The sequence below is a fragment of the Ochotona curzoniae genome, unplaced genomic scaffold (assembly GCF_017591425.1).
Source record: "Ochotona curzoniae isolate NIBS_2020 unplaced genomic scaffold, NIBS_Ocur_1.0 scaffold_2453, whole genome shotgun sequence".
NCBI classification, from domain to species: Eukaryota; Metazoa; Chordata; class Mammalia; order Lagomorpha; family Ochotonidae; genus Ochotona; species Ochotona curzoniae.
Window position 1 is genome coordinate 16579116 of NW_024467094.1, and position 25880 is coordinate 16604995.

The 25880-nt window shown below is 50.2% G+C and overlaps 1 protein-coding gene across 2 annotated transcripts in view; it reads right to left on the minus strand.

Moving 5' to 3' along the window:
* ASIC2 (acid sensing ion channel subunit 2) overlaps positions 1–25880 on the minus strand; it is an 894111-nt gene that overhangs the window by 191697 nt on the left and 676534 nt on the right. The window contains exon 1 of one of the 2 annotated variants that reach the window (XM_041000356.1): positions 22701–24589. The exons of the other annotated variant lie outside the window; for it this stretch is intronic. Within the exon in view, the coding sequence (XP_040856290.1) occupies positions 22701–23408 (708 nt within the window). The 5' untranslated portion in view covers positions 23409–24589. Of the gene's footprint in view, positions 1–22700; positions 24590–25880 lie in introns of those variants that run through there. 2 annotated transcript variants of the gene reach the window in all.

Below are 25880 nucleotides of genomic sequence, written 5' to 3' on the forward strand. Positions count from 1 at the left end.
TCTGCCAGGCTCCTCTTTGATAACTTTGCACATTTGGTCAAGGCTACTCTGCAGAGGAAGATATGGTAGCACTTCACCTAGGCACTGCTCTGCTGTGCCCTGTGTCTGTCCAACACAACAGCACATGCACACTTCTACTCGCGCTGTGGAACATAAATGCCAGAGCAGCAGCAGGCCGGCCCATTGTCATGTCTGTAGCCACAGCACCAAGAACAACGTCTGACTTGGAGCAGACGTACAATAAATATCTGCCCTTTCCCCACAAACTAGCCATGATGAAAAATAACGCTCTCTGGTTTTCAGTGTAGCTGAAAACAAAGTTTACTGCTGTGTTTAGTTCAAAGAAGCAAAGCAGAGAAGTAAAACGTTTCTTCTTCCATTAGTTTTTCCACTTGAGGGTGGGGTGGGGGGAAGTGCTGCAAGGGTTGGGGGCTCTTTTCCAGTCCCACCAATGTGCAGCGCACACAGTGCAGCCTGTTGCTTGGAGGTGGTCTTGGTTGTGACTGGGTTTGGGTTAGTCCCCGACACACACCACCATGACTGCCCCCCTAAACACATTCCCCAGCTTCTGGAAGGAGATTCTGAGTGTGGATGATCGCTGTGATTAAACTGCCTTTTAATTATTCAATGAGATGTCAATGGTACCCGCCGTTGTGACATTATAATGGACTCCAACTCCCTCGCAAATGTCGAGAAAGGCAGGGGACCATTACCTTGTCAAAATGTTCGCTCCCTGTGTCTTTATTTTCAGTACACCAACTAATTTTTCAAGTAGCATGGAGTAGCAGAGTGAAGTGAGCTGGCTGATGAGGGAACCTGCTTAGAGTGATTCTGGTATCACAAGGATTTGGTTGTTTCTCTAGACTCAACCACATCCCTTATGTTCAAAATTCACCATCTTTTCACAGAGGACAGTTTTGGGGGAGTTAGCAGTTAATGTTTCTTGGCTGTCCACTCAGCAAAGGGACTTAAGATGGATAGAAGTATGGGCCAGAGTAGGACAGGGACAAGAAAATTGATCAGCACCAAGATGGCAGGGCTATCAACTGCTATCAACTGAACACTAGTACTGAGGATTTAGAATGACAAACGTAAGAGTAGGGTAGACTCACACACACACACACACACAGAGCCAAGGAGTGATGGTTTGAATTGGAAATAGTAAGAGCTCCATTCTGGAACTAGAAGGGGCTGTAATTAGCTGTGCAACTTTGAATAAGGCAGCTCTTTGGATCTTGGTTGATTCAACTTTCAAAGGATATGAGGGTTGAGTTATTTCTAAAGTATGATGACACAGATGCTGACCCTGTGCCACAGTACTCATTGATAATTAATCAATATGCATTCATTGATCACTGACTCTGAGCCAAAACTGTACTAGCAAAATGGGGAACACAGGCCAAATTTGACAAGGCTTTTGCACTCAGGAAACTTACAGCAGGACCCAGACTCTGAACCGGGAAGCAGTTAAGAATGACTCACTTCAGTGCTGTGCTAATGGTCAAAGCAACTGGAGTTTAGAGAACGAAGAAATCAGCCTCTTCTTAGCAGCTGCTAAGGTTTCTGGAAGGAAAAAGGAAGTGATGATGCTTTGGGGAGAGGGCAAGTATAGGGAAGTGGAGCAGGGAGAGGAGGGGAGAGGGCAGAGGGAAGCCCTGGGGAAGAAGAGCAATGAGTAGAATATGAAGAAGGTGGCAAGGGGTTACTGGTACTGCCTCAAGAAAACTGGGGACTCATCCATTCTCTATCAGGGGCGTTGCTTGAGTTCTGAGAGCCCAGCAGCTTTTCTCTCTTCTGTGTGCCACAATATCTTCATTGCATTTGGGGAGATTATGTATGCCTCTATGCGTGCCTGGGGAACTCATAAACCCAGGACATGTGATCCAAGCTGCACTAAGGGGATTTGCTTTCCTAGGACTTTGACTCTTGGCTGCAGGTAGGTGGGACATGGAAAATGTCCACTGTGTGTCCAGTTCAGGGACATGGCCCTGTTTGATGGAGAGGCTGTTATTGCCACCTTATATCCCTTTAGTTCCTCAGATCCTATGCTTCTTCAGCTTGGTTTTCTATCCTTTCTACTGATTCTGTGGTAACGTTATTACTTTACATCAGAACTTATTTTGCTTAATTTTGCCAGGATCAGCTTGTATTCCTTACAGCCAACAAATCCTAACCAATATCTATCCATCCATCCACTCATCCATCATCCCATCGATCCATTCACCTATGTTCCATACACTCATTTTCATTGTCCCTCCATCATTCACTTATCCATCCATCCACCAATCCACCCATCCACTTATCCATCCATCCAATCTCCCAAACTATTAACGGACTGTTAAGGACCAATGGGGAAAAACAAGGACAGATGAAATGGCACACAGTTAAAGGGAATAATAAATCAGGGATTTGAGCTAAAAATTAATTCTACAATAATATTCAACTCAGTAAAGTAATAGAACACAGGTAATGCAACAAATCAAGAAGTCCCCAGGGCCAGCTGTGGTTCAGATTTTTAAAGACTCTTTGGAGGAAACTAGCTCATTTAGATTGTCCAGCATCATACCAAGCACTTTAACCAAAACCATCTTCACTATTGTCCCACACTGCTATGCAGCAGATTTCAGCAACATCATTTTGTAAATAGGGAAACTGAAGCTCAGAAAGCTTGGGCAGCTTGACCTAGGCTACATCTATTAAATACAAAAGAACCAAGATTCAAAAGTCACATTACCGCCAAAGCCCTTGCTGTTTTCACTAGCTCACAGTGCCTACCCCTAACACACCATATGACCTTGAACAAATGGATATACCCCCCAGGGAGTTCAATTCCTCCTCTAAAGAAGGAGGGAGTTGGATGACACAGGTCTACTCCAGAACAACTACTGAGCATACTGAGAGGTGTGGCCTTGCTCATGCTATTTGCTTCAAGCCACAGAGCTGTGCATTATAAGTGATGCTTTAGAACAGCTAGTCTGACTCCTTGCTTCTCTTGGATCCCAGACAAATTTTTACACTGAGCTTCAAACTGAGATTCTTATACCATGTAACGTACATCCGGAACTCACCTTGATTAAGACACAGCTAGTTTTTGCACGAGTCATCTCATAGAATCCCTGACAGGCTCCTAGTTTTGTTGGGCTTCTATATGGAACTTCCTATTCTCCTCTAACAAATAGACAGCTCTTCAAGAGCCCTCTATGCAGGAGTCATTTGTTGGCTCTCAGGTGTTAATCACCCAAGCGCAGCCCCAGCACATGCTAGCACCCTGGCCTGCAGCACAAGACCTGGTCTCACTGGCCCCCAGAAAGCCAAGTGTATAAAAGCTGGCTTGGTCATAAGGACCCTCCATGTTTCTGGAACCTAAGGATGTTTCCACCCCAAACATCCCTCCCTCCTTCCCTCCCTGCTCTACTGCTGGTTTGCCCTTGCTTGTAAAAACATTGGTAATGGTGGCAGAAATATTTCCTGCTTTGGTCAACTTAGACTACTTCACTGCTCCAACTTCAACCACTTGTCATGTTTGAAAAGGAGTTGGATCTCGGCTCGTTCACTTCTGCTGACTGCTAGCCCCAGGACCCACCGGAATTGATACCAGATATCCCTACTACTATGTCCACTCAAAACCTTCTCTCAGGCTTAGCTGGGAAAACTGCCTAGCCCTTTCCCTAAGCTTTCATTCTAACCAGATGCTAATCTCATTTATAACCTTTACTATCCATATTCTTTACTATCGACATGGATTCTTGAATCAATAAATAAATTCACAACAAAATCATTTGGTTAAAAATGAATGTCTTCCCTCTTTCTCTAACCACTCAGCCAAACCACCTCCAGGTTGGCAAGCTACTTCCACTAAAAGGGGAAGAAACACCTTGCCATACTGATACAGAGTACGCTATAATGAGTCAATTTCTTCTGAGTGTGGCTTCTCCCTGCTTTTTGGGCTAGATCTGGAACCTCCCTCCTTTCCCCTTTCTGTAATTCTTCCAGAGTGGACTTCCTAAAATGCAAACCTATCCCATATTAGCCATTTCAATTTCTTCCCTGATCCACTATCACCGGTGGCTCTGTGGATGTGTCTGATCTGCATGGGGCTTTACACATTTTAAAGCAGAATCTAGGCAGGGATCCAAGCAGGGATTGTGCGCTGCAGTTGACCAGGGGCTTACTGCCCCTGTTTACACTGCTGATTTCTTCTTGCCTGCCTGAGCCTTGAAGACAACTTCATTTCCAACCTGAAGCGAAGGCTCGATTGCCCAAGTGAAACCTTCCCTTGGGAACCTGGGCCTCTTGCAGGTTCTCTCACTGACGATGATGGATGCATAGTTTCTGGAAGAAACAAACCGTTTCTGTTGATTGGACACTGACTAGACGCCGGCGCTCTGCAGGCAGACGCTGTCTCACTTAAAAGGCATGGTCAAAAATGTGAGAACTTGGCCAAGGTCAAGAAGGTGAAAAACAGCATGGCGAGGACCTGGGTTCAAGTACAGCTGGCTCCATAACCTATGCTAACAAATGCTGCACTACTCTGCTTCCCACTTCCTTGAGGGGAGAGGACCGCCCTGTGTTGGAGCTTACGGTAGTGTCAACAGTGCCTCTGAATCCCGTTCTCCTGTCCTTCCCCAGGCCTCCAAGACAATGCTCTCTGGGGTTTCCCACTTCTTCCCTGACTATTCCTCTCACCTTCCTTCACTGGCTACCAGACTCTCTAATCTCAAGTACTACATCCACAACACAACCTATCTTCTGGCTTCCATTCTTATCCACTCTTGTGTCATCTCTGAAGCCAGAAGTATTTTCTCAGAGGACATATTAATTCACTATACTCCCATAACTGAACCAAAGGCTTTTCACTGCCTTGGGAGTTAGTGATTTCTAAATGTAGCTCAGCTTATGAGGCTTACTTTGATTTGGCTTATACCCTCATTGCCAATGTCGGCTCATACCACTCTCCCCCTGTTCATTTGCTCAAGACACACAGGTTTTCCTCCTGTCTTGAATAACCCAAGTTCATCTTTAGAGACTTTCTATTATGGCTCTTCTGCCTGGTACATTCTACTTCTAGATCTGTCTTAGGTTGTGTCCCTCAATCAATTCGATCTCAGCTCAAACATCAGCTCTTCATATAGAGCTCCTGACCCCATAAGCTAAAACATAAAAATACCCCCTCTTAGTTGCTGTCTTATTGTCCCATTTTATTGACTTCAGAGACCTCACCACATCAAGTGGAGTGATTTAGTCACCACCTTACCTAACTACTATAAATCTATTCTAAACTGTGAGCCTCATGAGGATAAGGACTGTGACTAGTTTGTTCTCTATGGTCTAGTGCACACAGCAGATACTCCATACTTGACAGCTACATAACCAAAACATGTAAAAAATGGATGGAGCTTTAAAATTGGTGTTAGATGAATATTTATTTACTGGGCATGTATTTTGAATACCAAGAGAAGTATAAGAATCTGTAGATAATCTTATCATATGAAAGGCCCTACCTTTTCATGGTTGTATCATCATCTCTATCATCACTACCACCCTTATCATCATCAAGACCATCACCCCAACCACCACCATCATCATCACGTCTTCATAAGCATCATCACCTTCACCATAGTCATCAGATCATCATTATCACCATTACCGGCAGCAGCAGCTGTAATGCTTGCCAGAGACCCCTACTACTCTGTCCATTCAAAAGCTCCTCTCAGGCCTAGTCGGGAGAACTACCTAGTCCTCTTTCTGAGCTTCCACTCTAATCAGATGAAACACACTACCATCAGCAGCAGTAGTGGAATCACCTCCACCACCACCATCATCATACTCATCACAAGTATCATCACTAACACCATCACCATCATCATCTCCTTATCATCACCTGTGCCGTAATTATCAGCAGTAGCAACAATCTCCAACATGTTGATAGTGCTGTACGTTGAGAAACACAACTGGTTTATGTATATTCTCTTTGAGTTCTCAGAACACCTCAGTGAGGAAAGTCTTGTAACTAATTTTTGCCCGCTTGTACATATGAGAAAACCAAGCCCCGGGAGGCTGGCCACTTGCCTGAGATCACTCAGCTTTAGGCTGAAAGACAAGCAACTCCAACCCAGCACTTGCATCCCAGGTCCAGGGTCTTGGCCTTCAGAGCTCTTTTGGTGCCAGTCTCCTATGCCAATCAGAGACAGATGAGACAAACAACCCAGATTTACTCCTGCCTTCACAACATCTGACTAAAAAAGCGCCCTCCAGTCTGTATTTTCACTCTAACATGCAGGGCAGGGGAGAGGTTTTAAATTGCAATCTGTGGTCACGCTTTATGACTGCTAAGGCGGGGGGAATGAAAAAGCTAAAAGTGACTTTAGGGGAACTTTCTGGTTGGTTAAAGGAGAAAAATTACAAAATTAAAAGAGTGGAAAAATAAATTATCAATGACTGTTTTTACTACATGAGCTTACAAGCTGGAGTGGAAAATTAAAAAGTTATGTAGCTGGGGTTTTTAACCATGACTTATCACAGATGAATCCTCTGTATTTATAGCCTTTTCCTTTTTGTCCAATCTTGAGATGGTAAGCAACGCCCTGATGTAGTGCTGCTGCTCACTGCCTTGGAGCCCTGGGGGCCATGTGTGCTCAGCAGCACTGTCACGGCTGAGAACTGAGGAGTGTCAAGGAGGACCTGCTTGTTTATCATCCCTCTGCCTGAGGGGGTCATTCCTGTGCTCACTCAACAGCTGCTGAAGGAGAATGACAGCAGCTGATCCTCCTACTCATTCTGGCTTCACCACTATTACCCCATTTCTCTGATAGGAACACTGAGGCACACACAGATTAAACAAATTGCCAGAGTCACCCACAGTTCTCTACCTCTGCTTTTAGTCTGAGGCACTGGTTGGGAAAGGCACTTTGTAAACTACACAGCATCATCAACAAACTCCAGTCTAACACCTGCTTGCAAGTGGGAGGAATCCAGAGGCTGTCTTGCTCACTCAAATGAAGAAAACGAGGCCTAGTGATCCCTAGGTGACTAACAACCTCAGAGCTAATGTAGAAGAAACTGGAGCAGAACCTGTCTTCCAGTGTGAGCATCCAACACTCACCAGCAGTGAGGCAACCCATCAGCACACACCAACTACCAATGGCAAATTAAACATTGGGACAAGTGATCCTGGACCTCAAGCTCATGGACTTGACTTCTCAGACAACACAGACTCCTAGAAAGTCCATCTTGGGAGACTGCATGGGTTCCAGCTAAAACAACAGATATCTGGGCTCAGCTCCAAGTCAAAGAAATCAGAATCTCTGAGGGTGAACTTGGGACTATAGTTTTCTTCCTTTTAATTTCCCCAGGTGATTCTTATGTATAGCCAAAGTTGAAAAGGTTTGATTTCTGGTCTCCTTTATTGTCCAGGTAGGTGCCAGAGGCCCAGAAGGGCACAGCCAAGGGACCAGGGTGACCCTGCAGTCAATGATGGAGAATGGTCATTCTGCAGTTGTGGTCATAGGGAAAGAATGGGCATCCCATGACTCCTCATTTCTCTCCTTCCCTACCTCCTCACCAGTATCCCACGTCCCCAGAGAAAGCCCTGGGCATCTGGAGGCCTGGGCTGGCTAAATCACGCCCTACACATCTGCCCAGAGCTGGACGACACACTGCAAAATGAAGTGGAGAACTGAGGCAATTACCTAATGCATTACCAAGCCTGTCCCTGCGGCACTCCTGCGAGCCAGAGTCATAAATACAAAATGGTAATTTCTCCCTGGAAGCCTGGTGCCCGCCTCCCACACCATTCCCCTCCCACCCAGAAGTGATATAGCATGGCCTGGTTGTCCTCTCCTAGGTGGGCCAGTAGGAACTCTGAGTATATCAGGCAAAACCTGCTCTCTGCAATCTGAATCATCACAGAATAACCTAAGCTCTCCTCTGCAGCCTACTTGTCTTGCTGGATCTGATTATTTGAGATTTCAGTAGAAAGTCATCAAAACACCTTCGAGTTATTAATGAATGACTCCTAGGGGCTAGCATCTTCTTGGTTATGTTGTCAAGCAGCAACCAGTCTCAGAAAAGAAGTGAGACGAGGAAGGTGTCACTGAGACTGGGCTTCTTAGCAGCTTTATGACCTTGAACAGATCTTGTTCTTTGCCTGGAACATGAAATTCTTCTATTTGTTTTTTTCTTAGATGTGTGTGAATCCAATTGGGAAAAGAACATGAAATTGCCGGTAGATGCCAGTGAAATCTCCCCATGAGAAAGTTGAGAGAGGTGAGCCCAGAACCCACCCTCACTTAACTCTTACGTCCCCATGGTAGATGGTCTCAGGGCAGCATCTGGGACCGTATGCAGCACATAGAAGACAAGGGTTGCAGGATGTCCCAGACCATGTGCTGGGCACGGGAGAGCATGGTGGGTCCAGGGGACCCCAGGCTGCTCTATGTAGTAGAAGGTGCGATGTATGATAGCAAGTTCAGAGACTTGCTGGGGGCCTGGACTTCCCAGAAGCAGGTAGCCATGTATTAATTTGAAGTGTGATGGAATCTCAGACTAAAGGTTTTGCAAATGTCCAGTGCACATTTCTGGCCCCACTCTGGAGTGGCCATGGGAGGGTCTTGTCTGTTGCCTGATTACAGGACACTCCAGGGGCAAGGAGACTGAATTGATGAATTGGATTGGGTTCACTTTGATATCCTTGGCGCCTGGCATGGTACCTGGTGTGTAGAAGGCACTCAATCAATGTAGAAGTGAGTAAATGGGTCTGTGAATCAGCGGATAAAAAACCGAATGAGCAAAGGAATGAATGACTGAAAACACAAAATGAGGGTATGAGTGAGTGAATCGAATAAATACTCCAAGGCACGGTTTGCAAGCAGCCTCAGGAATTCTAACTAATGGCCTTGGAGCAACAGAAGCGCAGTCTTCTAGCTCTGTTACCTAGAAATGCTCTGGTATTGGCACAGCTCCCTGAGTGGAAGGCTCTCCCCACTCAGTAGCAATATACTGCTCAAAGACAAAGACAGATGACTGAGATCAAGCCAGAGACTCTCCTTGGTGGATTTCCACTTCTCACGTAAGCATCCCCTGACAGCCCCACGACTCGACAAGGGAGCACAGAAGCTAGGCAGCTCCCCACTGCACAGAGCTCTGTCCTTAAGAGACAAGCCACTGTAGCACAGACTCCAGTGTAACTGCTGCTGAATGCACACATTTCTCCATGGCTGGATGCCCCTCAGTTTTTTTCATTCCACACTGCCTTCTCCTTCAGCTTTGTAGATCCTTGCTACATAAAATGTGGCCCATGCACCAGTGGTGTTGGCATCACTTGGCAGCTTGTCAGAAATGCAGGCTCTTAGCTTCCAACCAATGAACTAGAGTCTGCTTGCGACATTCCCGGGTCCTTCTCATACAGATTGCTGAAGTTTTGGGGAACTGCCTGTAGATGACCTATGGTACCATGGTGGACCCTCCCAGCCAAGGATCCAACTGTCTGAACAGATGTCACAAGGAAAGACTTCCCTCAGGAGGTGACACTGATATGGAGACTGGCAGACAGGCATGGATTTAGACTCCCACAAGCAATTGCCTGCCAAGAGCCTGGGATGCAGTGGACCAGGAGTCAGAGCTGAGTCAGCCGCTCTGGTATCAGCTGCATAACCTCTCCTCTTGGAGCCCCATGGCTCCATGTGGAAAACGGAAACACTGATGCGTCCTGTGCTACAGGGTTCTCGTGAGGCTGACAGATGTGAAGACAGATGACAGAGGTGCAAGTTATGCAAGTTCTTGGCGGAAGACACAGCCATGGAAGAGATTTGTTTTTGTGGTGCGCAGCCAGCTGCCCTGACCTAACATTCAGGAACTGGAGTAAGGAAAATCCATCCAAACGTCAAGGACGTCAGACCTTTACCCTCCTTATGATTAATCAGCAGAAGGACGTGGAGCTAATTAACCAGGATGCAATGCTCCTAAGAAAGGGCCTGCCTCAGCCAAGTCTCATGGAGATACCCACAGCAGGGGATTTGGGATTGGATCCTTGAGGCTGCATGTTCTTTTCTGCTCACTTGGAGTTCTCTCTTTAAAGGTGAGTGCAGCCTCAGGACCTAAGGCTATATTCCATTAGCATTCTGGAGGTCAATATTTCCAGAATTGCTAACATTGTGCTGTTCTTTTGCGCTGTGTGGGTGAGGACAGCAGCTCCATTCTGGAAGGAGCCAGATGTACCCACAGAACAAAGAACGAGAGATTGAGCTACTCAAGCTGAATTCTCTGGGCTGGAGAGGAGGAGGCAGATCCTGCCCTGAGCTGGGGCCCGGTGCTGGCTGTTCCCCTAGTGGGGATGCTTTTCCCCAGCCTCTGCATGGCTTCCCCATCCCATCATCCTCGGGTCAGCCAAGACACCGCTCCCTCAGAGAATCAACCCTTCCTTCTCTGAGTTTCTCTGCACCAGAAGCTCTTGTTCTGTTGTTGCCATTCTCACCTTCACAACATGTCTTAATACAGCAAATGGTGTTTTCATTTGTGTTGACTTTCATAGTATCTACCTCTCCACGTTCCAGCAGAAAATGCTTTTCTAAAACCCCCTAATCACCTAAAGATGCATGTTAAAAATAGACTTCAAGCTCTCATCCCTATAAATTCTGATTCAGAAGTTCTGGGTGGAGGCCAGGAATTTTTGTTCTTAACAAACCCTCCCAAAGAGTCTGCTGTTCAGAGAACCTTAGGGAAGCATGGCTCCAGAATGTGGATTTCACAAAGAAAGACTGAATCCTTTTCCTCTGTACCCCTCATCCACCAAGCCTGGCTTGTGACAGTTCTCTAAAACTCTTTACTGAGTGAATAGAATGAATGGAGACCCTACATATTTTGGTAGCACCACTCTTTCTTCCCATTTCGATAACACAGTAATAAAGCAGTGGCCTTGTGACCCATAAGGCGTGGTATCAGGTGCTGGGCAACCACAGGACAGAGCCAGGAGTGGTCTTTACACCCTAGGAGACAATCATGGATGAGAGGAACCCAAGTAGATGGGCAGGATTGTGATGAAAGGCCAGGAAATTCCATAAGAGGGGCAAAGAAGGTCTGTGTGGCAGAAAGTAGGAAACACCCCTGTGTTTTATGGGTGATTTTATATGAAAGGGTAGCCTGAGGCAGCCACACAAGAGACAGGAGCCTGTAAAAGCCGCGCTTTGGGCTTGTCTCCTGTGCTCATCTGCTCTAACACATGGTTACAGAATTTACAAACCTCAGGTAAGGGTGCAGGGAAGAGGCAGGGCCCCCTACACACACACACACACCAACCTGTTTTACAGGCCTCTCCTTGGATTTCACGCTTTCTTCCAGGGCACACTCAGTGTCCATCTCAGCTCCCGGACAGGGCCTTGGGGACAGGGCTGGGGAAGAATGCATCAAGGAGATGCCAGTAAGCTGAGTGGGGGCACGGGAGTTGGAAAAAAGTGCCTTGAGAAGAGATGAACAGCACATTGATGTCTTAGTATTAGCACTTAAGGCCACTTCCCAGGAGGGCAAGAAGAGAGAGGCCAAGGCCACATGGGCTCCACTTACTTCATGGGCTGTCTAGAATTCTTGGGATTTGGGACAGATGAGGGCAGACAACAAGTAGCCAGGGATAAATTCATATTTAAAATTCAAAATTCTATCTTCCAAGTGCAAATGAGGCTTATACCACCCCCCTCATTAGCCTCCCGAGCCTTGGTTTGCTCATCATAAAACGGATAGAATGGCAGTTAACTCCAGCTGGCTGTCCTAAAGAGTAGACAGAGACAAATGTGAATATAGAGATTGGCACACAGTAGGTCCACCTCTGTCTTACACACAGTAGGTTCACCTCTGATTTATTTTCTCTCATCCTTGCCTCACCTCCTGGCATCCAACTCCACCCAAATTTCCAGATCTGCCTTTGCAGCTTTCTTAGCTGACTTCAGCAACGTCACTTGTTGGCAACATCATTCTAGGCAAGTTGAGCCCAACATTCCTGGCCTACCAAGGTGCTTCCCAGCTGCTGTCCCATTTTCTTCTTTCCTCAGCATCTCAGTCCTTCAAACCCAGTTCCTCAACTGCAGCAGAGGGAGCTGTCGATCTTATTGTTCCAAAGACACAGGATGAGATCAAAGCCCCAGACATTGTCCCTGGCTGGAATGTTAAAACCGATTCTACTCACATGTGGAAAACACAGTCGTGATTCTGTGGCTGGTTAAAAATATTTGATGCTCATAGAATATTCAACAACAACACAAAAGACTCTCAATCCATGTACCATCAGAAATGTAATGTAATTATTGCGATGTTAAATATCCCCAGCTGTTCTGAGATATTTGAATCTTAAATCAAGTCTGCCTGCATACATCCTGGGGTTGCAGCTGGATGTGCAGCACCACCACACAGAACTGGGAAAGCTTAGACAAGAGCTTAGGGCTACTGTCTCAGGACTGTCCGTTCTAGGCCTGGCTTTACACCCCCACCTCCACTCCTCACCCCTGCCAGCATTGCAACCTGGAGACCCCAGCCTGCACTGCTGGCACCATCACCAGAGAGCCATGTGCCTTGACAGGGCTGTGCAATCTGGCAGGCCACAGGCATCTATCCAAACAGTCTTCCAAATCCATGTGCAGGGAGCATAAAGAGATAGTGTAAAATAAATGGTAATAAAGTGAATAAACACGCGTCTCACTCCAGAGCCTTTGAGGTGCTTCTATAAATCAAATTCTCTCCATAATTTGCTCTGTGAGACTATGCTGAGGCCGACTCAGACCTCATCTGCTTTCTGGAGCAGTAGGCTTAGATTTATGGACGTGGGTTCGCAGTGGATGCCCGTGCCATTTCAAAGTGGGAAAACAATTTTCACTGGGAGGGGTTCCAGGAGGAGATGAAACCTTTCACTTTCAGAGATCAGAGTATCAACAACTTTCAGATCAGATACGCTATCGGAATTCGAAGGGGAAGCCAGAATCCACATTTTGGAAGGAGAGAAAGAGTTCGGGGAGGAAGAAACTGATATTACTGTGCTGGGAAAGTACGCACAGGCCTAAGCATCACATGTTCTCAGCTTCCATTTCAAACTCCCCAGTGACATGGTGTGACCTTGAGCAACTCCATCTGCCTCTTTGGCTTTCATTTTGGCAAGGCTATGGAATAAAGGGAACCACAAATGGCTCCAACCTTCCCAGAGAGGGGTGCTGTGTGCTTCCTAGCTAGACTGGTGATGGTATGCGGAGGCCTGTCAAAGGTTGCTCTTCGACCACCTTGAACTTTCTGGGCAGAAGTAAGGGGGTGTTACCTGACAAAGAGGAGGAGGAGGGGTCCAGCATGATAGCCTAGTGGCTAAAGCTTTCGCCTTCGATATGTATATATGGAAATATTCACAACTGTGTGTATGTGTGTGTGTGTGTGTGTGTGTGTGTGTGTGTGTGTATGTATCTTCAATGTTCACAACTGTCCTTCAAGGAAGGTCTGATCGGTATTTCGCAAATGAGAAACAGCTTCTCTCTGATGCCTAGCAGCTCCCCAACAACCAGCCATGAATGCTGGCAAAGCTGGGACTTGAACTTGAATCTGTCTGACTCTGAAGGTAAGCTATTCTCTGCCTCCCATAACCACCGTATCTCTAAGTTTTTGAGGTCCAAATTTTTAATCTTGTACGAACATCTGTGTGTGGCCAACTCACTTTCATACTGTATGTTCGAAAACTACATGCATGTTTCTTGTAAACTCCTGCATTTTCTTGATTTTTTAGACCACCTCTGCTCCCATACGCACCAGCCTGGTTCACTATGTAGGTCTGTAACAGAATGCCTTTGATGTGTGAGGAACAAATGAAGCCAGTGTGAGCTCCCTGTTGCTGCTGTCATAGATCAGTTTCAATCAACCCAATCCGTAATCTCGCAGCTCTTGGGCTCAGCAGTCTGCAGTGAGTCATACCAACTCACCCAGGTGTCAGCAGGGCCCTGTTCCTCCTGGAGGATTGAGGACAGAATCTGCTTCCTTGCCTCCTGGTTTGCAGAGGCCTCGCATGTTCCCTGCCATGCATGATCACTCCACTCCCCACCTTCAAAGCCATCAAGGCCCCACCTTTAAATCTCTCCAGGATTGTTTGACTTCTGGTCCCTGGTTGTATTTCTCCTCACTCTGAGTCTCCTGCCTCCTTGGCTGACCTATAAAGACCCCTGTAATTTATCTTGTGCCCACCTAGATAATGCAGGATGATGCGCTCATCTCAGAATTCCTAATTACACCTGCCAGGTCCCTTCTGCCATGGAAGGTAATCCATTCATAGGTTCTTGGGATGCAGACGTGGTCATCTCTGACAGCATCATTCAGCCAACACAGAGTCTGTGTACTGCTGCTTGAGTGGTGCTCTGGCTAGGCCCATGGTGCCCTGTGGACTCTGCTTGGTGTGGCAATGATGTGGCTAGAGTACTTGGCTTCTCGGGAAGCCCAGCACCCCTCTCCAGGCACCACTCTTTGCTTCCTTCCAGGATACTCATGCCACAGGCATTCTTGCAGATCTGATACCACAAAGGCACTGCCCCTTCCTCTTGACATCCATGGGGCTTTAAGAGCCCACATCCTTGTCTCTGCTCTGGAGGTGTGGTCCACAGGTGAGCAGTAGATACCTGCTGAGCCAGTAACTCTACAGTATCTCTACAGGGAAGGCGGAGGCTGCCTCGGTACTGCTCAGCAGCCAGCTCCAGGACTGATGCTTGACAGTCCATCACTGTCTGCACTGGAAACATCTTCCCCTCAAGCCCACCTGGAACAAGAATGGAGGAGCTGTGAGCGAAGAGAGAAGAGGCGTATTGGGGTTGCAGGAGACCCATACTCTTGTCGTTTTCCTGTTTCCACACTGTGGGATTCTGGTGGGGTCACTGCCCTCTCTGACATCAGTGGGCCACAGAGTGTAATAAGTGTCCTCCAATGCTGCAAGGATAGTTTGAGACAGGAAGATCTATTAGGACAGCCTATCTAGGTAAACTCAGTTACTCTATGTTGATCAGAAATGCAGATTTGTTTGGCCACAGCTGCACCAGGATTCCTTTATGGGGACAACTGTAAGGCAGGTAGTGCAAACGGCACTAACTCTGGCTCCCCAAGCTTAGGGCTTCTATCCATGATCCTGGCTGACCTGCTTCATACTTCAGTTTCCTCATCTGTGTTGGGATGAAAGGATGTTTTCCTCTCTTGCCTTGTGTCAGGTTGCCAGAAAATAATGAAAGTGAAAGTGCTGGACACAGAGTAGGAGCTCAATAAATGTGTGTAGAATGGGAGGAAACAATTTACTAGGCAAATTAAGAAAATAAACACTGGTGTCAGGGGAGAGGTCTGACATACTCTGGAGGACTAACTTCCTGAGTACGTTAGCAGTCTCCATTTGTTTTACCAACAATTCATGCTCCAATTACGAGTGAGTCATCTATTTGTTAGCACAGGCCTGAGCTGGATCTCAATTTGGCAACATTTCCTTATCTAGAACTTCAAGTTACCAGTGTCCTTGAAAGAATGAGAATAGTAATTTAGTCCAGATTGTAGCATAATTAAAAGTTTTTCACAACTCCTAAGTAGATACCCTACCATAGATCTTTCCATCTGCTTGACCAACACAGTAAGAAGACTCAAGTTCATTATAGATTCTGTAGTCCTTTTTGAAAACTGGATAATTTAGGGGCTGCATGTTGTTGTCCAGCAGGCTAAACTGCCCTCTGTGACTTCAGGATCCCATATCAAAATGCTAGTTTGAGTCCAGGCTGCTCTACTTCCAATCCAGCTCCCTGATAATGGGCGTAAGATGGCACTGAGAAATGGGCCAATTACCTGGGTCTCTGACATCCATATGAGATGAGAACACCTTTCAAATAAGTCAACAAAATTTAAAAGAACAATTATAATGAACTTGCTGGTTCATTCCCCAAATGCCTATAGCAGCTAGGGCTCAAGAAGGCTGAAGGCAGGAGCCTGGAACTCAACCTGGGTCTCCCACCTGGGTGGCAGGGATCTAAGCACTAAAATCTATCACCTGTTACCCACCAGCATCTGGCACAGGCATGGAGTCGGAGTTGCAAGTGGAGCTGGGGATCAACCCTGGGCACTCTGAGGCAGGCTGCTTGGGTGTCCCTTGGCACCTGTACCAAATGCTCATCCTATACTCTGTTCTCTTACGAATCGTCCTTCCTTCTCAGGTTTGCAGGTTCCTGGAATGAAGGGTCACTTCCAGGGCCTACATCAACTGACTATAGAAGAATTTCCACTGTAGCTTGGCAGTTAGTGAGGGATGGTCTCTGTGGATGAGTCTGTTGTGCTTCCTTTGTCTTTGAGCATCGAAAGAATGGAGTCACATAGAACAGAACATCAACAATGGAGCCCGACTGACCTTTGCTTCAGTCCTCACTCTGCTACCTCCCAGTTGCATAACCTTATACCTCCTATAAGCCCCAATTTCCTCAACTGCAAAACGGGTTATATCACACTCATTCAATTCTGGTAAAGCTGAGTGTGACTATTCATGCAACAGGTACCCTGCAGCCCCAGTGCCGCTCCCTGTGTGACAGGTGGCTTCCATGTAGACTCAGACACCCTGATGAAGCACATTGGCCATGAAGGTCTGGCCACTAAAACCAGAACTGACTTATCTTTGTGGCTCTGTGCATGGCACACAGAAGGCCCTTGATGTGCATTTGATTGACTGGATCTCTTAAGCAGCCAATCTGAGCAAATCGCTTAGGAGAAACAAAGCGACTGACACGCAATGCAAATGGCCTTTTCCCTGCAGCCCTTCTCAATTAGATGGACCCTTGATTGATGTCTTCATGACTGGTCACAGTAGCCCCCAAGTGGCCACTACCAGAATCAGCCTGACACTGGTCAATTTGAGTACATGCAGACCAGAGCAGGGTTGATGTTTGATTCCCTGAACTAATTTCCCTGAAGTCAAATAACTGGTGGAGGTCTTTCCATGTTTCTTGTGTAAATGTCTATTTAATCAACATCCTGTCTCCAGCACTTCAATAATTCGTACATTCCCCCCTTAATCACTGTTTCAGCTCTGCAAAAAAGCACATGGTCTGCTGAAAGATTCACCCCATCTGCAGTGTGTAAGCTCTTTTACCCTTGACTGAAGACTTGAATGGAGAACTTCCAGCTAAGTCAAACTGATCATTCGGCTCATGCACTCATAGGATTGACTAGGACCATGGTCATACAGTTGGCCAGGACAAGGCTGAGGTTGGATGGGGCATCTCAAGATGCCCTTTCCTTTTCCCCATCCACTTGTGGAGGAGGCATGGACCTCTGCAATTTGCAGAACTTGGTAGGAACCCCAGCTGTGTCACCTGCTGGCTCTGTGACTTTAGCTGGGTGACAGACTCTCCCAGAGCAGTAATTCCTCTATGTGAAAAACATGTATTCTTATACACCTTCCGGGGTCATTTCAAGGATGGAGATGGCATGAGACAGACCCATTGCAGTTTCCCATTGCTATTTCCCCTTGACTTTCACTTGAAATGTTTACTGCATTTTAGTCCTGATGGAAATAGCTCATCTCTCTGAGTTCTCACCTGATACCAGAAACTGGCCTAAGCATTTCAGGTATATTAGTCAACTTATTCCTCTTTCTCTAGAGGAAACAATGCTTTTATTGTTGTTTTTTAAATTTGAGAGGCAAAATGAGAGAGAAAGAACAAATGAGAGAGAGAGAGAGAGAGAGCAAGCAAATGAGAAACAGAGGCAAAGGAATTTTTCATCTACCAGTTCAAATGTCCACAACAGTCCAGGCAGAAGCCCAGAACCCAATCTCCCACATGTGTAGCAAGGATTCAATTCTGGGAGCTGCCACCTACTGCCTTGCCTGTTGTGTGTTAGCAAGAAGCTGGAACAGAGGCGGAGCCAGTCTTATATCCTGGTTCTCCAATCTTGGGAGCAGGTACTTCAAGTGTCATCAAAATCATTGAGCCAAATGCCTGCCCATGATCATACCTTTCTTAACTCCCTGAAGCTTTCCATCCTCACTACTACTGGACTGCTTGGCCTAGCACCACTGTGGCAGAATTTGCTGACTGTAAACAATATGTTACTGATAGGATTTCTTGTTTTCTGTTGCTGGCTTAGCACAGTCAGCTTCATGGGATAAAATGTGATGAGACTCAAAGCTGTTTCCTTGGATTTTAGTAGGAAGCAACAGTTCCACACCTTAACTCAAGGTTCACTTCTGCAAAAGGGAGTAGGAAGCAGGGAAGGGTGCAGGCAGGAATGGCTCCTGATGTAGTTAGCAATGGGGCTAGCAGCTGGGAGGGGGCACTGGTAAGACCTCCCTCCATAAACTAATAGCCAATACTGAAAAACGTCAGAGCTTTTGGCTACAAAGTTCAGAACCTCCAATGTGGCTCCCGCGTACCTAGTACAGAATTATACTATCACTCCGAACTCCAGCACTTGCACTGGCCTCAGGGCCCAGAGAGCACCTGTTGCATCCTTTTGTGTCATGCCTCTGGACTCTCTCATCTGCCTAGGCTGGACCCTCTCCTTGAAGTCCCCTTTCTCTCCTCTCCCTTGGAACTCCTACACCTTGTTCAAGGCTCAGCTCTGATGTCACCTCCTCCAGGAAGCCATTCAAGATCCCTAGTCTGATCTGGACATTATATTTCTGCTTATCTCTCAGCTTTTGTTCACCTGGACAGCTTCTGGAAAACACGCACCTACCCAGGTATCACTTCAGAGAGCTGACAGCTAAATCAGAGCTCGGCAGAGAGCTGACACCCAACAGACACTGGTAAACTGAATAAATAAACTAGGAAATGCATACATCTTATCTAGGTAAGTGGTCGTGGTCAGATACACTAATTGTATTGGTAAGCATTAATAGCCAAATCCACAGATGCCAAGGCACTGTGCCAAGGCCCTAGTCACATGGTGACAATGATTCTAGAATATGAAGCCAGACACACAGCTCTCAGAGCACAGCTCTTACACAGGACTGATCAGCAGAGGTGAGGGAGCAGAGCGCATAGTTGGGAAAGTGGGCAGAGCCAAGGCCCAGGCTGAGGTCTTTGAACTTTCCTTTCTCTGGGGAGCACTGCTGCCTTGTGTTCTTGCACTGGGTCCTAGATGGCCTTCTGTCCTCCCTCTGAGGCCCCAGTGCGCAGAGAGCTTGGCCTTCCCCGTTCCACAGGGTGCCCGATTACTGGGAAGGCTGCTTTCCGCTGTCCCCTGTGAGCCCAGAAGGACCAGAATGTGCAGAGCCAAGATCTACAGCAGATGCCAGGGAAACAATGCGGGCATTCACAAGCGGGAGCTGCCTTTTTGGATGATTGAGTCATTAACCCTTGCACAGCTGCATCACACAAAGCACAGAGCTCAGAAGCAACACTCCCTGAACGGGTCTGGACAGATATTCTTTGTCCGTGCCCTGCTCTCCCTTCGAGGGTTTGTTTCCAAAGCATGATGCTTCAGTGGATGCAATGGGGTTTCAGGGCAGCTGGCACACAACTACAGGTTTCCCCTGGAGCCCTAAACTGTACGTGGCATACTACCCTTTTAGGGACTTGGGAAGCATAGGTGTCTAGTGAGTGCTATCAACCTGCTCCCTTCCTTCCCATGCACAGAAGTTTCCTGGTTCTCCCTGCATTTCACTGATGTTCCCCAGAAGGCCAGGAAATCTAGGACAACAGGAAACCCCAGGAGTCCCTGCTGAAGGGATGCATTCCCTGGACCCTTCCTGAACCCCCTGCCATGCTTGGTACTAGAAAATCAGGGGGGACCAGCTAGGATTCCTACCCAGGCCTGTGGGTAGGGGGTAACGCAGTAGAGACCACCAGGTACCATGATGCCCATGCACGCGGGGACTGACATGAACGAGTAGAGCTGTCCCAATGGGAAGGCCTCAGCTGTGAGGAGGCAGGGCAGGGAGGCCTCTAAAACAGAAGAAGCGCCAGGTCTATGTGCTGAAGGGTGAGGAGGTATCCTCCAGACACACGGAGCAGCAGGGAGGGGTAACGTTCCCCTCCCAGAAGGAACAGGACTGAAGCCGGGGCCTCTGAGAGCTAGGCTCCAACTGCTGCAAGCTGTTCCAGGAGCTCAAAGAGGTGGGACAGGAGAGGTGTGGCAAAAAAAAGGCAGGGGCCGGTGCCGAGAGCCTGAGCCACTGGGGCCTGACCCCAGGGTCAGCTGAACCCCTGAAGGGTTTTAAGAAGAGACAAAACACACCTTGAGTGGCACATCAGAAAGTCTATGCTGGCTGTGGTACAGAGGGCAGCAGGGCACGGAGCTAAGCTGGGGTTAAAAGGCAGCATTTCTGAGGGGCCCAGAACAGCTTCTAGAGGCCTCATATACACATTTGTACACGTATACCCCTGCCCCCTCAGTCACCCAGTTACCACTGCATCTAGGACGGGAGAGGGGTAGTACAGAACAGAAAGGTTAAGTCACTTGCCTCAGGACACAGTCAGTGGTGGCCTGGGGATTTGCATGCAGTCTACATGTCAGTTCCTGCTTCTATGGCACTAAAGTACTGCATCAGCAAAGATGGCAGCGGTTTGCCCGGCAGCTATGCAATTGGGGGAAAATACTGATGGGGTCACCCCACACCTGGGACTCCACTGTTGACCTCGTAAGGGTGGAGAGGTGAAGCCTTGAATTCGGAGACCCATGGTGGAACCCAGAGCAGGCAATGGTAAGGGGCTGGGACCTCCCAGGACAAGCACTTTTGGGGAAGTGGGGGTAATACTTTTGCCTGGGTGGGGGCTGCGTGCAAACTCTTTGGACACAGGGGGACCAAGTATAGGGAGGTAAGGGAAGAATGTGTCCCGGGGAAGAACCTGGCTCTCCTCCGCTCCTTAACTACTGACTCTGGCAGTTCACGGCCACACCTGCTGCAGGGCTCCAAGTCAATGGCTCCTGCAAGTCAGTACACTGCATGTCCTCTGTCTGCCCAGTCCCCTGGCTGCCCAGACCACCCAGGGGGATCCACCTTTTGCTCTCTACCTCCAACGAAAGATGGCACTAGGCAGGAGCATGGATGGAGCCAGAGTCCTACCTACGAGTCCTCAGACAGAAGAGAAGTCAAAGAGGAAGGGTGGCAGGTGTCATCTGTCCAATGCGTGTGCGGTATGCAAAGCTGCGCTTTGACTTTGCTGGTCTGTGGCAACAGACACGTTTTCAGAGTCTCACTTTCCTCCTTTAAAGAATCAGAATCTAACTCGTGCCTAACAGAGCTGCGGTAAATATCCACAGTGAACACTGGCTGTTAGGAAGCAATTCCTCAACCACCTGTGGAATTTCACAGCAACCATCAGATGCTCAGACTTACATTCACGGGGTTGTGTGTGTACAATTTGGAGCTGGAGCTAGGGCCTACTGAGACCTGGGTATAACCCGGAACTTCACTCTTAATCCAGAGACTCCTATAATTCATGACTAGCCGAAGAACAGTAAAGAAGAAAAAGGTTGTTGCTCTCATTTCTCCACTCCATGGAATTCAGGATTACACTCCAGGTTCTGAGAAGTGTTGCTCAGAAGGCTATATTTAGTAACATTTCCTGCTTGCCAAGACAGGTCAATACCAGTTACATTTTTCTGCAAAGACCAGATGCAAAACCCAGGAGACAAGGGCTTTCTGACAAATGGATAATTCAGGAATACTTCATCCACAGGATTAAAACAAACACAGCAAGGTAAGACAGAAATATGGGATGCCACTCTATCCCCCGTCAACCCGGCCTGACCTAGCATCCTGCTGACACCTGTTGGAACATTAGCATCTCTTCAGAAGAAAAGGAAAAAGGCTTTCTCAGAGACTACACCCACGGCAGTGAGAACGAGGACTAACATCATCAACAGAGCACTGCCAGCAAATGCACGTGGAAACATTCCCGGCCCAGACCCACCTGAGGGGTCTGGACAGGTTCGTGCCTGGCTGGAACCTGGCATCAGAGCTCCTTCTGGGCAGACGGCCCTAAGCAGACAACCTTCTGCTCGACAGCTGCCTTGTACAGCTCCACAGCATGGGGCAAGACGCGCAGCAAATGGTTTACAAATCTGAGCACAGCTTCTCCTGGCCCTGCATCCACCTCCCTGCTGCCCTGTATTCCCGGCCACAGGGCACTCCTCCAGCCCAGGAGAGCACAGACCTGCCCGGCAGGATCCTGCCAGGGTGTGGAACCCCAACTCTTTCACAGAGTCCGTAGAGGATACAGCTTCAGGGCTAATGGTCCAAGAGTTCCCTCCTTCTTCGGGAACTGCTCCCAGGTAGGGTAAGCCCGCCTGGGGACTGCTCCATTCGCCTGACCGCCTAACCGACCGTTTTTGAAGAGCTTCCTACTGGCTTCCTCAAAGAAAACAAGCCCACGCTGAAGACTTGCCCACAGCCCAGACCCACAGAAGTTGCTGGGAGTCCCGTGGTGAAGAGGGTGGGGGGAAAGGAAACTCAGCCACGGGTGGAACCAGCAGAAGCAGAGCGAGAGGGGCCAGGGGTGGGGGTGGGAAAGAGACTCCTCTTCCGCCTACACGGGCACGCAATGAGCGCCAAGTTCCCACCGTCTGCAGGGCAAGACCCAAAGAAGCCAACAGTGGGATCACTGAGAAAGAGCCGTGCGGTCCACGGGGGCCTGGCGCCCGGCCTGAGCGGGGGCCACCCAGAGGTCTTCAGGCCTCCAGGGAAACGGACAGCCGAGGGGAGGGGCGGGCTCGAGCGCGGGGCAACTCACGGAGGAGAAGTTGTGTGGGCCGCAGAGCTCGCCTCGGTACTTGCAGGAGAGCAGCATGTCCTCGAGCTGGTGGCCCAGGCGGTCCATGAAGGCAGCGCTGATGCCCTCGAAGTGGCGCGGCGGCAGGAAGAGACGAAAGTCGGCCAGCTTGCGGAACCACTGGCGGCGCGGCTCGTCGCCCCGCAGCAGCTCGCTGACCAGCGGGCGCGCCGTGCGGTTGGGCAGCAGCAGCCCGAGCCAGTGGCCGGCGTAGTACAGGTCCCCCTTGGAGAGGCGCGGGAAGCGCAGCGGGTTGTTGTTACACACCGTGACGGCGGGGAAGGGCAGCTGGCGGCTCCATTCGCGGTGTACCCGCGTGTGCGACGGGAAGCTGAGCCAGTAGAGCAGACGGTTCGAGGACCAAGAGAGCAGCAAGCCGAGCGACGTGCAGAAGGCCAACACCCACAGCGCCCGCCGCTGGAACGATCCTCCCGCCGCCGAGCGCCCGGCGCACATGTGCCGCAGCCCGTGCAGCTTAGCGCGGCTCAGGGACGGCCGCCCCCTGCGGGCGACCCCTGGCCCGTGCAGCGCGCGCTCCGCGCCCCGGCCGCCTCCGGGCTGCCCCGCCGCCGCCACCGCCCCCGGCGCCGGCTCCTCGCGCGCCATGCGGAAGCGTCCCGGGCCGGTGAGCGCGGCCGCGGGCCGCCCGGCTCCGCCGCTCCGGCTCATTCATTCAGCCCGCGGCTGGCGGCAGCGGCGGCCCCGGCCGGGAGGAGCCGCCATGGGAGTCCGCAGCAGCAGCAGCAGCAGCAGTGGAAGCAGCAGCAGCAGGCGCCGCGCGCAGCCCGCACCAGGGAAGCGTGCGCCCGAAAGGAGCTCCAGTGGCGCGGCATGCCCGCCCGCCGCCACCGCCGCTGCCGCCTCCGCGGGCGTCCGCCCGGGACCGAGCGCCGCCCGGCCTGCCGCCGCCTCGGCCCTGGCCTCTCCCAAGCTCCTTTCGGGCTCTGACGGCCCCTGGTCTTCCTGGAGGTTGCCCGACGCCGGACGCTACCTCTGGAGGGGCCCCGCCGAGAGCCGCCTCCCCAGTCCCTGGGCAATGCGCCCGCCTTCCTCGTCCTAGACCTCGGGGGACCCTGAGCTGAGTCCCCCCAGCCCCGCCTAACCCCAGCTTTTACGCTGGTCCTGGGAGAGGGGCCACTCCGCCACCATGCCTTCTGTGGACATCCTCAAAGACCCCACCAGCCTGGCCCGTAGCCGGCGGTGCTGGGACGCGCGAGAGGAGGCGCCGAGGAACGAGCGCCCCCAGAGGCGCGACGCGGATCCCGGCTTGGCGGGTGCGGTGGGTGTGTACTGGGGTGAGTGGTCACCCTGCCGGCCGCTGCGCTCTGCTCCTTCCCTCCAGGACCCTTCCTTGCTCACTGCTCCGTGGGCTGCGCTCTGCCGAGACCGCGAAGGCTTTCCCAAGTCTCGCGCCGGAGCCCTGTGGTGCGCCGGCCCTCGTCGGGGGCGGGGGTCTTCTGGCGTCCTGTGGGCCGCTGCTGGCTTCCGGGTTCCTTCAGAGCTGCTGGTCGGAGGGTACTATCGCTTCTCTCCCGGCTGTCCAGGATGGGTGCTTCACGGCTCCAGGAAAGACTGGCTTCTCTGTCCTCTGCTCTCTGCCCTGGCGGCTCCGAGAGCCAGGGACTGCGGAGCCCCTGCAACACCTTCTGGGGATGACCAGGACCCACTGCTCGCGCGTCCTTCTCTCGAGACTTCAGAGTCCGCCGAGGCGTCGGCGGAGGCGCGGGCTGAGCTTCTCTCCCGGTGGCCCGGCCCTCCTCGGGCCCCGGGCGAACTTGGGCAGCGGCCGCGCGAAGCTGGCGCGGCAGGGCTCCGAGCACCTGCTCCTCGGCTCGCTGGCTCGGCGGCTCAGGGCGGGCGGGGCAGCGGCGGCGAGCGCTGTGCGCTCCTGGAGACGCGGTGCTGACGCTCCCCGACTCCTCCTCGCTGCATTTTGATTCCTGGCCACTGTGGCCGCTGCACACCGAGCCGCAAACCTCTTGCTGGAGTTGCCGGAGTAGGGAGGGTTCACCGTCCAAATGTACCGGGGTAGTGGGGCTGAGGGGACGACAAGACGTGGTGTGACAGAGGCCTTATGTGTATATGTAGACAGGTGTGGCGTGGACTCCGGAGTGTGTGAGATAGGCTGGGGAGAGCGCGGTTGTGCAGTGTGGACATTTGAGCCAATGAATGAGCGTGGTGCCATGCAGAGTGTGGCGGGATGTGCAGTGTGAGTGTGTGAATGGGCATTTCTGTAAACGTGTATGAATACCGGCCGGTGGCTAACGCAGACTGTGTGCTGTGTGGAGGACAGGGCATTTGGCGGACTTTACATGGTGTACACATCCTGCACACGTGTGCACGCACTTAATGGGTGGTGAGTATGAACGCACGTGGGCGCTCAGTGTGTTTTGTGGGGTGGGGGTGGGGGGGTATGTAAGGAACTGCCGTAAGTAACGAGGAGTCAGTTCCTGGGCCTCTAGCAGGTGACACTCAGTGAGACAGCCCTCTGCCCGTTGGAGCCTTCCTTCTGTGCCCCAGCCTCTTGTCTGGAAAATTGTAGCTCAGACCTGCCCCAGTCAGACAAGTACAGCTTTCTGAGGTGGGTGGAGGGAGAGTGTGACTTCCTTTTCCGCTTTCCTGCTGCTGGGATGCAGCTGGGATCCTGCATTAGCTCATGATATCAGCATTCCTTCCTGGCCCAAAGCAGGGTCTCCACTGGCCCCATGACCCTTGTGGACATTTTGTTTGGCTTTTTCAGTAGTCTGCCTTGGCTTGCTTGGGGCAACCCACGAGATATGCTGCATTTCATAGGTGAGGTTGGGTGGGGAGGGGCAAGTACAAGCCCAAGGTCACATAGCCCGTGGACCCCACATGCTCAGAGCCCCATCTCTTTCCATGGCACTAGCGAGTTTTCAGTTGGTTTCTGACGCATGCACGTTGAGAGCAGGGCTGCATTCCACACCTGTGGCTATCTGGTGGTGACTGGGCAACAGAGCCCTCACTGGGGCCATGTAGCAGTTGGTGCCCCATTACTCCATGGGGTAAAGGATTCCCATGCATTTCCCAGAGGTAAGACTTGGGTGGAGGAAGAGACAGTGGAAAGGAATCCAAGCACCCAGCAGGCGATGCAGCATTGTGTTCTTTGAGAACAGAAGACTC